Below are 14,241 nucleotides of genomic sequence, written 5' to 3' on the forward strand. Positions count from 1 at the left end.
CCACACAAGCTGACTTCAGGTCATGACTGTAGTAAGGCCAGGTGCCACACAAGCTGACGTCAGGTCATGACTGCAGTAAGGCCAGGTACCACAAGCTGACTTCAGGTCATGACTGCAGTAAGGCCAGGTACCACACAAGCTGACTTCAGGTCATGACTGTAGTAAGGCCAGGTGCCACACAAGCTGACTTCAGGTCATGACTGTAGTAAGGCCAGGTGCCACACAAGCTGACTTCAGGTCATGACTGCAGTAAGGCCAGGTACCACAAGCTGACTTCAGGTCATGACTGCAGTAAGGCCAGGTACCACACAAGCTGACTTCAGGTCATGACTGTAGTAAGGCCAGGTACCACACAAGCTGACTTCAGGTCATGACTGTAGTAAGGCCAGGTACCACACAAGCTGACTTCAGGTCATGACTGTAGTAAGGCCAGGTACCACACACGCTGACTTCAGGTCATGACTGTAGTAAGGCCAGGTGCCACACACGCTGACTTCAGGTCATGACTATAGTAAGGCCAGGTACCACACAAGCTGACTTCAGGTCATGACTGCAGTAAGGCCAGGTACCACACAAGCTGACTTCAGGTCATGACTGTAGTAAGGCCAGGTACCACACAAGCTGACTTCAGGTCATGACTGTAGTAAGGCCAGGTACCACACAAGCTGACTTCAGGTCATGACTGTAGTAAGGCCAGGTACCACACAAGCTGACTTCAGGTCATGACTGTAGTAAGGCCAGGTACCACACACGCTGACTTCAGGTCATGACTATAGTAAGGCCAGGTACCACACAAGCTGACTTCAGGTCATGACTGTAGTAAGGCCAGGTACCACACACGCTGACTTCAGGTCATGACTATAGTAAGGCCAGGTACCACACAAGCTGACTTCAGGTCATGACTGTAGTAAGGCCAGGTACCACACAAGCTGACTTCAGGTCATGACTGCAGTTAAGGCCAGGTACCACACAAGCTGACTTCAGGTCATGACTGTAGTAAGGCCAGCGGCCAGGTACCACACAAGCTGACTTCAGGTCAAAAAGACAATTTTTTCCTGCAATATTGGCTACTGTCTCCAGACACTTTGCCAGGTAACGAGAGCCGTTCGTTGTGCGTCCATGAAACAAAAAAATCAAATAAATACAAAACATATCTCCTCCCACCAGCTCCCATCGTTCCACTTTCAATCTTCAATGGGCTCTTACTGAACGCATGGACGGTTTGGAAAACGGACCGATTTTATTTTTCACGAACGTGCAACAAACAGCTCTCTCCTTACCAACGATCCGGCGTAATGCTGTAGATCGGCTATTTTCAACAAGTGTAAAATCAGCCATTACGGCGGCATCAAGGCCTGCCAAAGTACATTTTAGTCGACTAAATCAACTGTAGATTTAGTCGACTAAAATCTTATGGGTGACTAAAATGTGACGAAAACTATTCAAGAGTTCAGTTTTATTTTCGGAATGGTGGACATATAGTTCATACAAAACACACATCGTGTGTGTGTGTGTGTGTGTGTGTGTGTGTGTGTGTGTGTGTGTGTGTGTGTGTGTGTGTGTGTGTACCTCATCCTCCACCATGGATCTCTTGTGAGCAGACCAGCTGTAGTCAGGATAGTGTGCCAGTGTGGTCGCGCTGCCGAAATCACACAGCTTGACGGTCCCCTGGGAGCTGATTAAGAGGTTCTCCATCTGAAACACACACAACACACACACGTGCACGCACACACACACACACACACACACACGCACGTACACTTCAGTCTAGACCTCTTCACGGGTCAAAATGACGAACCCCAATGGACTACTAGGGTCTGGACTACAGCAGTGGTTTCAGTGGCGTGCACAGACATTTAGAGGGGCAGGTGCTCAAGTTAAAAAAGGGCACCTTGTGCAGCGCGTGGAACCGGCCGGTTGCCTTAATCCATTTTTGGCGGGAACCCCTTTTGGTGTTAGCATTATGTTATGCTTTAGCTATTGAAAAATAGCAGATCTACAAGCTCATAGCGCGCCACCGAGTGGCGCGCTACGAGCTTGTAGGTCTGCTATTTTTGAAAAATCAGGAAAAAAATAGTTTTTTTTCTTTTTTTTTATCCAAAAGGGCACATTGCCAAAAGGGCAGGGGGTGCTCTAGCACCCCCTAGTGTCTATCTGTGCACGCCACTGAGTGGTTTCCAACCCTTTTCATATCAAGGTCTATTATGCATTCGCCTTTTGAGCCACGGACCACCGTTTGATGACATTTAGCCTCCCGGGCCCAAAACTAACGAATATTGTGACTCTGAATATCGTTGTTTAAAGGAGCATTCAGTGATTTGGAAAACCACCCAGTCCGCCCCGGTAACAAAATGCTCTACAGTGGGGGGAAGTGCAACAGGCCAACAGCATGTGCACCAAGGCCCGCCCCCACTCAATCATGATTGGAGGAAGGCCCCTCTCATCCTGATTGGATGAAGGCTTTGCCACCCGCCACCAAAACTTAAACTAGGGTTTTTTGACCCCAGGGGCTCACTGGGGACAGGGAGGAACTCCTTATATGGTCAGCACACTCTATAGTAGGGAGGATTATCCAGAAAAAAAGAAAAAATAAGTGATATTTGAATTAAGTCAAATCACTGAATATACCTTTAAGTTGTCCACAATTCCAAAGCTGAATTGATGTTGGTACCATTTAGGAGAGACAACAGGCAAATTACTCAACGTTCTCTAATCGTGTAAACGTCTTCTTAAATTAAAGCACTGCAGATGTTTAACATTAACAACAATTTAACTTTTGAGAGAATGGAAGAAACATAGTTTCATTTTACGCTCTCAAGAGTTAGTAGCCTAACTATATGAATACGTATTTAGAAAAATCACACCCGTGTGAAGTGAGGGGCACTTATATTATATGTACATCACCATGACGTAAATTTGCTCAGACACTATGATGTAAAATTCTCCATTCATTGTCAATGGGAATTTAACCCATTCTGGGCGGGAACCCCTTTTGGTTTATGTTATGCTTTAGCTACTCAAAAATAGCAGATCTACAAGCTCATAGTGCGTCACCGAGTGCCGCGCTATGAGCTTGTAGATCTGCTATTTTGAAAAATCGTGAAAATGTGGAGCAAATCTTTGAATATATATTCTTTTGGAGTGATGGGGGGGGGGGGCGTCAGGCCTAAATGGGTTAATGTTTGCGTAGGACATAGTTTGTGCACACACACCAAAAGCTGGATATAGAAGGGGCTTGCGGCACCTAAAACATTTATGATTTTTGGCCCAGAGTTTTCCACGCGGGAGCGTGGCTACTTTTTACCTACCTTTAGGTCTCTGTGCGTGATTGGAGGCTTCTGTTTGTGCATGTGCTGCACGGCGCGACACGATTGGTAGAAGATCTTCAGCACCGTGTCACATGACATGGGCGCCCTCTGCTCCACGCGTTTGATGTAGTCCACCAGCTGACCTGTAGAGGGAACCACTGTCTGTCAGAAGCCGTTGAGGGTTGATTTCACCCAACACTGCTGGATGCATGTTCCAACCCCTAGTATGTCTGTCAGAAGCCGGTGAGGGTTGATTTCACCCAACACCGCTGGATGCATGTTCCAACCCCTAGTATGTCTGTCAGAAACCGTTGAGGGGTGATTCCACCCGCGTGCGCACGCGGGTGTATTCACCCCTCAACTGCAAGCGTAGCACACACGTGCCACACTTACAGGAAGTACGAACTAAATGACGGTACCTTTGCACAGCTCCGTGAGGATCAGGAACTAAATGACGGTACCTTTGCACAGCTCCGTGAGGATCAGGAACTAAATGACGGTACCTTTGCACAGCTCGGTGAGGATTAGGAACTAAATGACGGTACCTTTGCACAGCTCGGTGAGGATTAGGAACTAAATGACGGTACCTTTGCACAGCTCGGTGAGGATTAGGAACTAAATGACGGTACCTTTGCACAGCTCCGTGAGGATCAGGAACTAAATGACGGTACCTTTGCACAGCTCCGTGAGGATCAGGAACTAAATGACGGTACCTTTGCACAGCTCCGTGAGGATCAGGAACTAAATGACGGTACCTTTGCACAGCTCGGTGAGGATTAGGAACTAAATGACGGTACCTTTGCACAGCTCCGTGAGGATCAGGAACTAAATGACGGTACCTTTGCACAGCTCCGTGAGGATCAGGAACTAAACGGCGGTACCTTTGCACAGCTCCGTGAGGATCAGGAACTAAACGGCGGTACCTTTGCACAGCTCCGTGAGGATCAGGAACTAAACGGCGGTACCTTTGCACAGCTCCGTGAGGATCAGGAACTAAACAACGGTTCCTTTGCACAGCTCCGTGAGGATCAGGAACTAAATGACGGTACCTTTGCACAGCTCCGTGAGGATCAGGAACTCGGCCTGCCCCGTGTCAGACTCCTCCTTGCTGATGGACGCCGCCGAGGAGAACTGGACCACGTTGGGGTGACCCGACAGCTTCTTCTGGACAGCCAGCAGGTCAAGGTTCACTACAGTTCAGTGGTTCCAAAACGTTTTCATGTCAAGGACCCCCAAATTGACACTGATGAGCCCCCCGGACCCCCCATTTGAAAAAGATATGCCAGGGACCCCCTATAAGATAAGATTTTGACGGCTCTAGCAGTGATTCCCAACCCATTTAATTTCAAGGACCACCAGTTTGACATGCATTAGGCTACGGACCCCCATTTAATGGCATTTCTATCTCTGGGACCCCTAATTTATATTGTAAAATCAATGTGTACAAAGGGAACCAAATGGACCCGTTATAGCAGATCTACAAGCTCTCAACACGGCACATTGTGAACTTGTAGGTCAGCTATTTCCACTGCTACTTAAAACATTTGATTTAGAATTTATAGAATTTCTTAGATTTTTTATTTTATTTATTCATAAAATTACTTTGAAAAAAAAGATATTTTAATTTAGTGCTAAGCTTGCAGTACCAGCTTCAACCACTAGAGGATACCATCAAACAGACTTCCTGGATGATGTCCTTGCTCTTCTCCTCGTCATTGGACAGCAGCCGCTGTGACATCACAGAAGGGGGGGGGGGAGAGAAAAGATTGGTCATCACCAGCAGTCATCAATATGTCCATAGACTAGGCCTCGTCCGTGGGAAAATCCACGTGGGATTTTTTTACTTCTACTTTCCGAACTAAAACCCTGCACGAGTCAAACACGAAACTGGGTGGGTGAACGATACAAACGAATAAAATGAATCAGCTCTTGGGTGAACTGAGCTGTAGCTTATACGATACCTTGAGGGCATAGTCCTTCCCACTGCCGATGTCCTGGGCTTCATACACGAAGGCAAAGCCACCTGTTGGGGGGGGGGGGGGGGATAGAGAGAGAGAGAGGCATGACGTTATATTACGTTTAAATCACCCTTTCAATCATCTTTCCATTTAACCCATTTAGACCCGAGGACGGTCAGTCGTTCTCAAACCGTTTCATGTCAAGGACCCCCAAAAATTATGTAATTGGCCGCCGACCCCCATCTGAAAATATGTTGTTCCAGGGAAACCGGTTACAAAATCGTGGGAAATCAAGGAATGTGCACGGAATGAGTCACATGCCAGAGTCATTGTTCTGAACACCTGTGTGTGTGTGTGTGTGTGTGTGTGTGTGTGTGTGTGTGTGTGTGTGTTCTGAACCCAACCTGTTTATTCACATAAAAGAAAAGGGAGGGAACAGTAACACTCCTTGGATATCACATGGTTGCGTGCGTGCGTGCGTGCGTGCGTGCGTGCGTGCGTGCGTGCGTGCGTGCGTGCGTGCGTGCGTGCGTGCGTCTCGGATCTCGTGTTTTCGACGGGTCCGATAACACCCGGTTGGAAGCGAACATCGCCACAACATGAAGATGACGACATAATAATGAAAACCCACATGACGTCACAAGTTACTCTAGAAACATACAATAAACTGACAATAATAGTACGGTTGCCCTGTGGCCAACAACAAACCACACTAATTAAATTGTTAACCACAATTATGTGTGTGACAATTAATGGTTCTCCTTCACAATAAATAAACCTCCTTTCACAATTAATGGTTAACATAAAAGTGTAATTAGTGCTGCACGATTAATCGTGATTGGCTGTCAAATTCATTCTAGTTACTTTGATGTTTTTTTTTGCTCCAAGAGAGAGACTTTAAGGCCGTTTTCACACCCAAAGTTCGCTTAGAAGGTCCAGATCAAGGACCAAGGACCAAATATTTGCATTTTGATTTAGGTCCATTTGGTGTTCACACAGGACTTTGTAAAGCGAACCAAATATGTAAACAAATGTTAAGCGAACCAAATTTTACGAGGGAAAAAGAACATGAGGGGAAACCACTGTCTACGATTTTTGGGCACAACCTCCAGTAGTTCAGTCACACAGAGACAGAAGAGAACAGCAACATGACAGCAGTAGTTCAGTCACACAGAGACAGAAGAGAACAGCAACATGACAGCAGTAGTTCAGTCACACAGAGACAGAAGAGAACAGCAACATGACAGCAGTAGTTCAGTTACACAGAGACAGAAGAGAACAGCAACATGACAGCAGTAGTTCAGTCACACAGAGACAGAAGAGAACAGCAACATGACAGCAGTAGTTCAGTCACACAGAGACAGAAGAGAACAGCAACATGACAGCAGTAGTTCAGTCACACAGAGACAGAAGAGAACAGCAACATGACAGCAGTAGTTCAGTCACACAGAGACAGAAGAGAACAGCAACATGACAGCAGTAGTTCAGTCACACAGAGACAGAGGAGAACAGCAACATGACAGCAGTAGTTCAGTCACACAGAGACAGAAGAGAACAGCAACATGACAGCAGTAGTTCAGTCACACAGAGACAGAGGAGAACAGCAACATGACAGCAGTAGTTCAGTCACACAGAGAGAGAACAGCAACATGACAGCAGTAGTTCAGTCACACAGAGACAGAAGAGAACAGCAACATGACAGCAGTAGTTCAGTCACACAGAGACAGAGGAGAACAGCAACATGACAGCAGTAGTTCAGTCACACAGAGAGAGAACAGCAACATGACAGCAGTAGTTCAGTCACACAGAGACAGACGAGAACAGCAACATGACAGCAGTAGTTCAGTCACACAGAGACAGAAGAGAACAGCAACATGACAGCAGTAGTTCAGTCACACAGAGACAGAAGAGAACAGCAACATGACAGCAGTAGTTCAGTCACACAGAGACAGAAGAGAACAGCAACATGACAGAGAACAGCAACATGACAGCAGTGGTTCAGTCACACAGAGAGAGAACAGCAACATGACAGCAGTAGTTCAGTCACACAGAGACAGAAGAGAACAGCAACATGACAGCAGTAGTTCAGTCACACAGAGAGAGAACAGCAACATGACAGCAGTAGTTCAGTCACACAGAGACAGAAGAGAACAGCAACATGACAGCAGTAGTTCAGTGAGTCACACAGAGACAGAGGAGAACAGCAACATGACAGCAGTAGTTCAGTCACACAGAGACAGAGGAGAACAGCAACATGACAGCAGTAGTTCAGTCACACAGAGACAGAGGAGAACAGCAACATGACAGCAGTAGTTCAGTCACACAGAGACAGAAGAGAACAGCAACATGACAGCAGTAGTTCAGTCACACAGAGACAGAGGAGAACAGCAACATGACAGCAGTAGTTCAGTCACACAGAGACAGAAGAGAACAGCAACATGACAGCAGTAGTTCAGTCACACAGAGACAGAAGAGAACAGCAACATGACAGCAGTAGTTCAGTCACACAGAGACAGAAGAGAACAGCAACATGACAGCAGTAGTTCAGTCACACAGAGACAGAAGAGAACAGCAACATGACAGCAACAATTTGCAATTGCATTAATTCTTAATAATTATTTTATAAGCCAAATAAGAGCAACAGATGAACAGAGGAGCAGCTTGAACAATAATGTGCTTGCTGCATGCAACCAGAGACGTACGTATAGCCCTACAACAAGCCATACCAGATAAAAAGGACATTTCTTCCATGTGTGCAACCTTAACCGATTAGATATATGTTATTCCTGCACATCAAATCGGCGGGCAATTCCATGTCATCTTAAGGTTTAAACCAGGGGTTTTCAACTGATTATGAACCAGGGACCACCACCCTGACCACTCCCAGATTGGCCCACGGGAGAACCGGGACATTTCCTGATGGCCTGCGCCTCCTACTGGCCTGCCTGCCTGCCTGCAAAACATTTTAAAAATAAAAATAAAAAGAACTTAAACAAATATAAAATGCAGTCCAGGCCAGCCAAACCAGCGCAGCGTTTCTATGCTACAAAAGGTAAGACATGATTCATTATGAATAATAACCAGCATCTTCCGTATCTATGTGTGTTTAATATAAGGTTAGCATTTTTAGGAGCCTTTTCAGGCTGTGACCCCCCAAAGTAATCATATTTCAAGTGGGGACCCCCCACTTCAAATTTATCCACAGATAAATGTTGTGAATAGCAGATGTACAAGGTCGTTGTGAACTTGTAGATTGGCTATTTGCACAATTGTTGCCTCCGTCTTATATAATAATAATGAGTCTGTCTTAACTTGATACAGAGAGGGACTGCGGCTCCCAGCTGGGCTGGGAGGCTGGGACACACGGGTTGCCAACCGTCCCGTAAAATACGGGATCGTACCGTATTTGGCAACTAAAAGACCTGTCCCGTAATGAACCGATACGGGACGCACTTAATCCGGTATTTTGGGGTCGTGGAAGAATGACAGCGCGTTATGGTGATTCTCAGTCGCTCACATGCGGACACACACATACACACAAGCAAAAGGGGCAGCTATCTGAGCTATGGGAACAGGAGGAAAACATGGAACCTGGTGTCTAGAAAGGATCTAAGTATCTTAGCAACTATTTCACCACGCTCCGGTCCACAACATTGAAAACACAAATGGATGCTGTTGACAGACAGAAATCGTATCTACCTCAGAGTCAGAAAGTTCTAGTAGTGAGATAGAACTAAAAAAGAAGAAAAACTAAGTGCAGAGCTGAGTGGGAAAAACATTCGGTGGATTTTTATGAGACAAAAGCTTTCCCTACAGCTGCTGCAATGTTGGTGAGTTTAATGTCGTTTAATACAAGCAGATCGCAGATGCAAATTGGATGAATGGGGAGTTGCAAATTGCAAAGGACTGTGCTGTCATGTGCCAGTTAGCCCTGACAGGGACACAGTTTCTTGTTCATCAAGCAACTCTAGACTCTAGAGTTCATACTAGCCTAAGCCTTAGGCTAGTATGTAAATGTGAATTTAAACCAGAAGAGTGGGTACTGAGTCTGACTAGACCTGAAATTGGGGGGGTTTGACCGGAAATTACCCAATTTTTCCCACACAAGATGCCCTTTTCTTTCCACTTTCCACAGCACCCTCAAAATGTCTCTGCACGCCACTGCCTGGATATGGCTAATAAAATATATAATTTGTGCTGCTGCTATTTTAATGACACTTGCAATTGGTTAAGAGACTACAATACATTAATAATAATAATAATAATAAAACTTTATTTGTATAGCACCTTTCATGACATGAAATGCAGCTCAAAGTGCTTTACACAAAAAAAGAAAAGAAAGGCAGGGCATAAACAATACAGTGAGGACATGAATAACATGTTTTTTAAAAGACAGATAAATCAATTAAAAGCAAGGGTGTAAAAGTGGGTCTTGAGCTGAGCTTTAAAAATGTCTACAGAGGCTGCCTGTCGAAGGTACAGTGGGAGTTTGTTCCACGCCGTCGGCCCGTAGAAGCAAAAAGCTGCTTCCCCGTATTTTTTAGTTGCCATTTTTTTATTATTAACCTTCCATATTAAACGCATGTTGCTGTTTATTGTAACTTACAGTATGTATGAGCTAGCGAGCAGACACAATATGTGATTGATTATGGGCACATTTCCTTATAATGGTGGCTCAACCAGGCAAACCGGTACAGTTTCCCTTGAGATTCAACTCCCTTTTCTGTGGAAGTTCTTGACGTCCGACTTCCCAGTAACTGACAACATCGACACGTCATCATCATTTGTCACCAGGTCATTTACTGCATTGTTTCTCAACTTGTGGTCAATACAATAAATTAAAATATAAATCTTCACTTTCCTACATTACTAGATGCATGGTCAGGGACCACATGCAATACCTTCATGGACCACCAGTGGTCCGCGGACCACCAGTTGAAAACCCATGGTTTAAACTTGAAGTCGTGCTGGTCAGTTAGTATTGAGTCAGAACAGCTCCGCTGCAGCTAATTGAGGTGACCCAGCTTCACGTCAAATGTTCAGCAACTACTGTACAGACTAAAGACAATAAATCGTGTGAAAATCGTGATCTCAGAATCAGAATCAATCTTTATTGTCACATCACATTACAAGTAAGGTGGGTGAAAAACTTGGTTGTGCAGGCTCATATTGCAGTTAAGAGGTAGAGATAAGAACATAAAGTGCATGACATAACAAAGTGAGTGCAAAATAAATAAAAGTTCGTCATGGGTGCATGTATGTACGACTAGGCTATAACAAAAAGAGTCCCTATTTGAGCATGAATCAGTCCAGACTGTGCGACAAAACTTAGCTCTTGTTCAGCAGTCTGATTGCTGACAAGTAAAAGCTGTTCAAGAGTCTGGTAGTACAGCTCCCGATCTCAATTCTCATGGAGGAAAATCCACATTCACATTTGAGCAAGAAAGGTGCAGCACTAGTTGTAATGGTGACAGACAGGAAGGTGCAGCACTAATTGTTGTAATGGTGACCGACAGCCCTGAAATGCAAATGAAGATAATGAGCTGGGCGTGTTGTCAGCATGTTGGTGAGAGCTGCTTAACATGCATGGAATGGGCTGCATGCATTGTATTGCCACACACACGCACGCACGCACGCACGCACGCACGCACGCACGCACGCACACTAAGGGTTGCCCACCTGCCCCTGGAAGGTAACTAAAACACTAAGGGTGGCCCACCTGCCCCTGGCAGCTAAATAAAACACTAAGGGTTGCCCACCTGCCCCTGGCAGCTAAATAAAACACTAAGGGTTGCCCACCTGCCCCTGGCAGCTAAATAAAACACTAAGGGTTGCCCACCTGCCCCTGGCAGCTAAATAAAACACTAAGGGTTGCCCACCTGCCCCTGGCAGCTAAATAAAACACTAAGGGTTGCCCACCTGCCCCTGGCAGCTAAATAAAACACTAAGGGTTGCCCACCTGCCCCTGGCAGCTAAATAAAACACTAAGGGTTGCCCACCTGCCCCTGGCAGCTAAATAAAACACTAAGGGTTGCCCACCTGCCCCTGGCAGCTAAATAAAACACTAAGGGTTGCCCACCTGCCCCTGGCAGCTAAATAAAACACTAAGGGTTGCCCACCTGCCCCTGGCAGCTAAATAAAACACTAAGGGATGCCCACCTGCCCCTGGCAGCTAAATAAAACACTAAGGGTTGCCCACCTGCCCCTGGCAGCTAAATAAAACACTAAGGGTTGCCCACCTGCCCCTGGCAGCTAAATAAAACACTAAGGGTTGCCCACCTGCCCCTGGCAGCTAAATAAAACACTAAGGGTTGCCCACCTGCCCCTGGCAGCTAAATAAAACACTAAGGGATGCCCACCTGCCCCTGGCAGCTAAATAAAACACTTTGTTTACACAATGATGTACCTCCTCCAACTGTATATATTTTATATTCTCCTTTCATTGTCAATGGCAAATATTGAGATGTGTGGGGACAAAAGCTGTATATAGGAGGGGGCTAGCGCCCCTCAAAAAGGTTAGCCAATGGAATGCCACCACCCTAAGGAACACTATCTGTATCGAGTAGAAGACCACATGTAAAGATATGTTTACACAATGCTGTACCTCCAACTGTATATACTTTATGTTTACACAATGCTGTACCTCCAACTGTATATACTTTATGTTTACACAATGCTGTACCTCCTCCAACTGTATATACTTTATGTTTACACAATGCTGTACCTCCTCCAACTGTATATACTTTATGTTTACACAATGCTGTACCTCCAACTGTATGATACTTAGTAACCTCCCTGAATATCTATCTAATAATTTAGCGATCGCTCGCCCGCTGTCTATTTCGCTCGGTCGCTGTCTGTCAGAATACTTCCTTAGCATAGAGCAAGACAGCTGCTCGCTTTCTGCGCCTTCTCACAACACCACGACGCACGGACCGTCAACAATTGAGAACAATCATCTCAATTAAATTAATTTGCGTAAAAAACAACTAATCTCCCCGCAAATCACGTGTCACCAGTGTCACCAGCATGTCACCAGCATGTTGGAACGTACACAGATTAATACTGGGACACACTTTTCCGCATAACAGACCCACACGGGGAAAACAACTCGTACCCTGATACTACAGCTACTCTTGCGTCAGTCGACATCACTTCTTCTTTGGGGAAGCATCGCGGCCAATGCGGGGGTTGCGTGGCAAAGGCACCTGAAAGCCAGCTCTGACAGTTGGACGGGGGCATGTTAACGTGAACACACGCGCTGTTTCGACACCACACTGTCCGCTTCCTCCTCAACCACCGTGCCATATAGGCTACATGCACGCTGAAATCAGACTCCCAGCACCAGACACTTCTTTCAGGAGTGGTGGATTCTTGAGCCGCATTAGTTCTGCAGGCTCCTCCGCTCCCGGGGTGCCGTCTACATTCCGGTGGTCACCAGACTATACCTGGTTGTCACATAGTCTATTCCTATGAGTCACTATAAATAGAATACCTCAGAACGAAAATACATCACATGGATGCAACAGACAGCTTGTGGTGGACATTTTTTGTAAAAATTCCATTTTTTCTTCGGGACAATAATGGTCAACATCATCATCGCCAGAAAGTTAAACACATACGGTACAAGACTTGCACTGAATCACCATAACAGCTCTGTAACTCTGAGGGTGTACAAATGGAACCAAATGGACCCATGCATGTGTGTATAGTGTACATTCTCAGAGTTAACCCATTTTGGGGCGGGAACCCCTTTTGGTATTTTAAGCATTATGTTATACTTCAGCTATTGAAAAATAGCAGATCTACAAGCTCATAGCGCGGCACCGAGTGGCGCGCTACGAGCTTGTAGGTCTGCTATTTTTGAAAAATCGAAAAATGCGGCGCAAATCTTTGAATATATATTCTTTCACGGTGAACGTTTTTAACTCAAATCTTTGCTTCTGGGGGGTGCCAACATATTTTCAGATGGGGGTCGGCGGCCAATTACATATATTTTTGGGGGTCCTTGACATGAAAATGTTTGAGAACCACAGATATAGAGACATAGGGTTTTCAGAAAACTGTCAGGATTTAGAAGACATTTTTTTTAGAATCGGCCTCGGGTCTAAATGGGTTAAGGGGGGGGTCCTTGCCAATAGAACAGGGGTTTTCAACCGGTGGTCTGTGGACCACTGGTGGGCCGTGAAGGTATTGCATGTGGTCCCCGACATCCCTGACCACGCATTTAGTAATGTAGAAAAGCGAAGACCTGTGACACGACACTGTTGTCAGTCACAGGAAAGGGAGTTCGAATCTCAAGAAGGGGAAGTGTACCAGATATGGGTCATCATTATTGGGAAATGTGCCTGTATAAGCTGGAAATGTGCCTGTATAAGCTGTGTCTGCTCACCCATTGGAGTACCTGATGGGATGCTAAGTTGTCTTATAGGGGTGTAACGATACGCTTTGGCCATGATTAGATACGTATCACGATACTTATTGGTTGACGATTCGATACATGAACGATTAATTTAGAACGATACGATTCGATTGTTTTTACATTGCCGGCTACTACTACTACTACTACTACTAGGGCGGGGTTATTTAACCTCAGTAAAACTATGCCTAAACCTAACCCCAACAGTGGTCCCCGGCAGTGTTGTTTTCGTCGACTAAAACTATGACGAAAAATGTTCGTCGACTACCTTTTTTCAGTGACGAAAACTAAATGGAAACTAAATGAAAACGAAGCTATGGTGACGACTAAAACTATGACTAAATATACTGTCGATTTTGTCGACAAATAAAAACTAGACTAAAATGTTAGGAAGGGACTAGTGGAGTCATTTTAGACTTGGTTGCATGCCGAAAATAACCGCTAAAAATAGTAGATCTGCTATTTTCAGCAAGTGTTAAAACAGTCATTACGACAGCATCAAGGCCTGACAAAATACATTTTAGTCGAGAAGATCAACTGTAGATTTAGTCGACAG

General features: G+C 45.4%; 1 protein-coding gene across 2 annotated transcripts in view; it reads right to left on the minus strand.

Moving 5' to 3' along the window:
* Window positions 1-14,241, minus strand: part of gak (cyclin G associated kinase) — a 49,568-nt gene that overhangs the window by 32,916 nt on the left and 2,411 nt on the right. The window contains exons 2-6 of one of the 2 annotated variants that reach the window (XM_079516803.1): window positions 5,270-5,331; window positions 4,978-5,037; window positions 4,358-4,469; window positions 3,309-3,451; window positions 1,570-1,695 (exon numbers count right to left, since the gene is read on the minus strand). In XM_079516803.1, coding sequence (XP_079372929.1) covers window positions 1,570-1,695; window positions 3,309-3,451; window positions 4,358-4,469; window positions 4,978-5,037; window positions 5,270-5,331 — 503 coding nt within the window. Of the gene's footprint in view, window positions 1-1,569; window positions 1,696-3,308; window positions 3,452-4,357; window positions 4,473-4,977; window positions 5,038-5,269; window positions 5,332-14,241 lie in introns of both variants that reach the window. The other variant, XM_079516802.1, reaches the window with a different exon arrangement.

This window comes from Electrona antarctica (genome assembly GCF_951216825.1).
Source record: "Electrona antarctica genome assembly, chromosome: 12".
In the NCBI taxonomy this organism is placed as follows: Eukaryota; Metazoa; Chordata; class Actinopteri; order Myctophiformes; family Myctophidae; genus Electrona; species Electrona antarctica.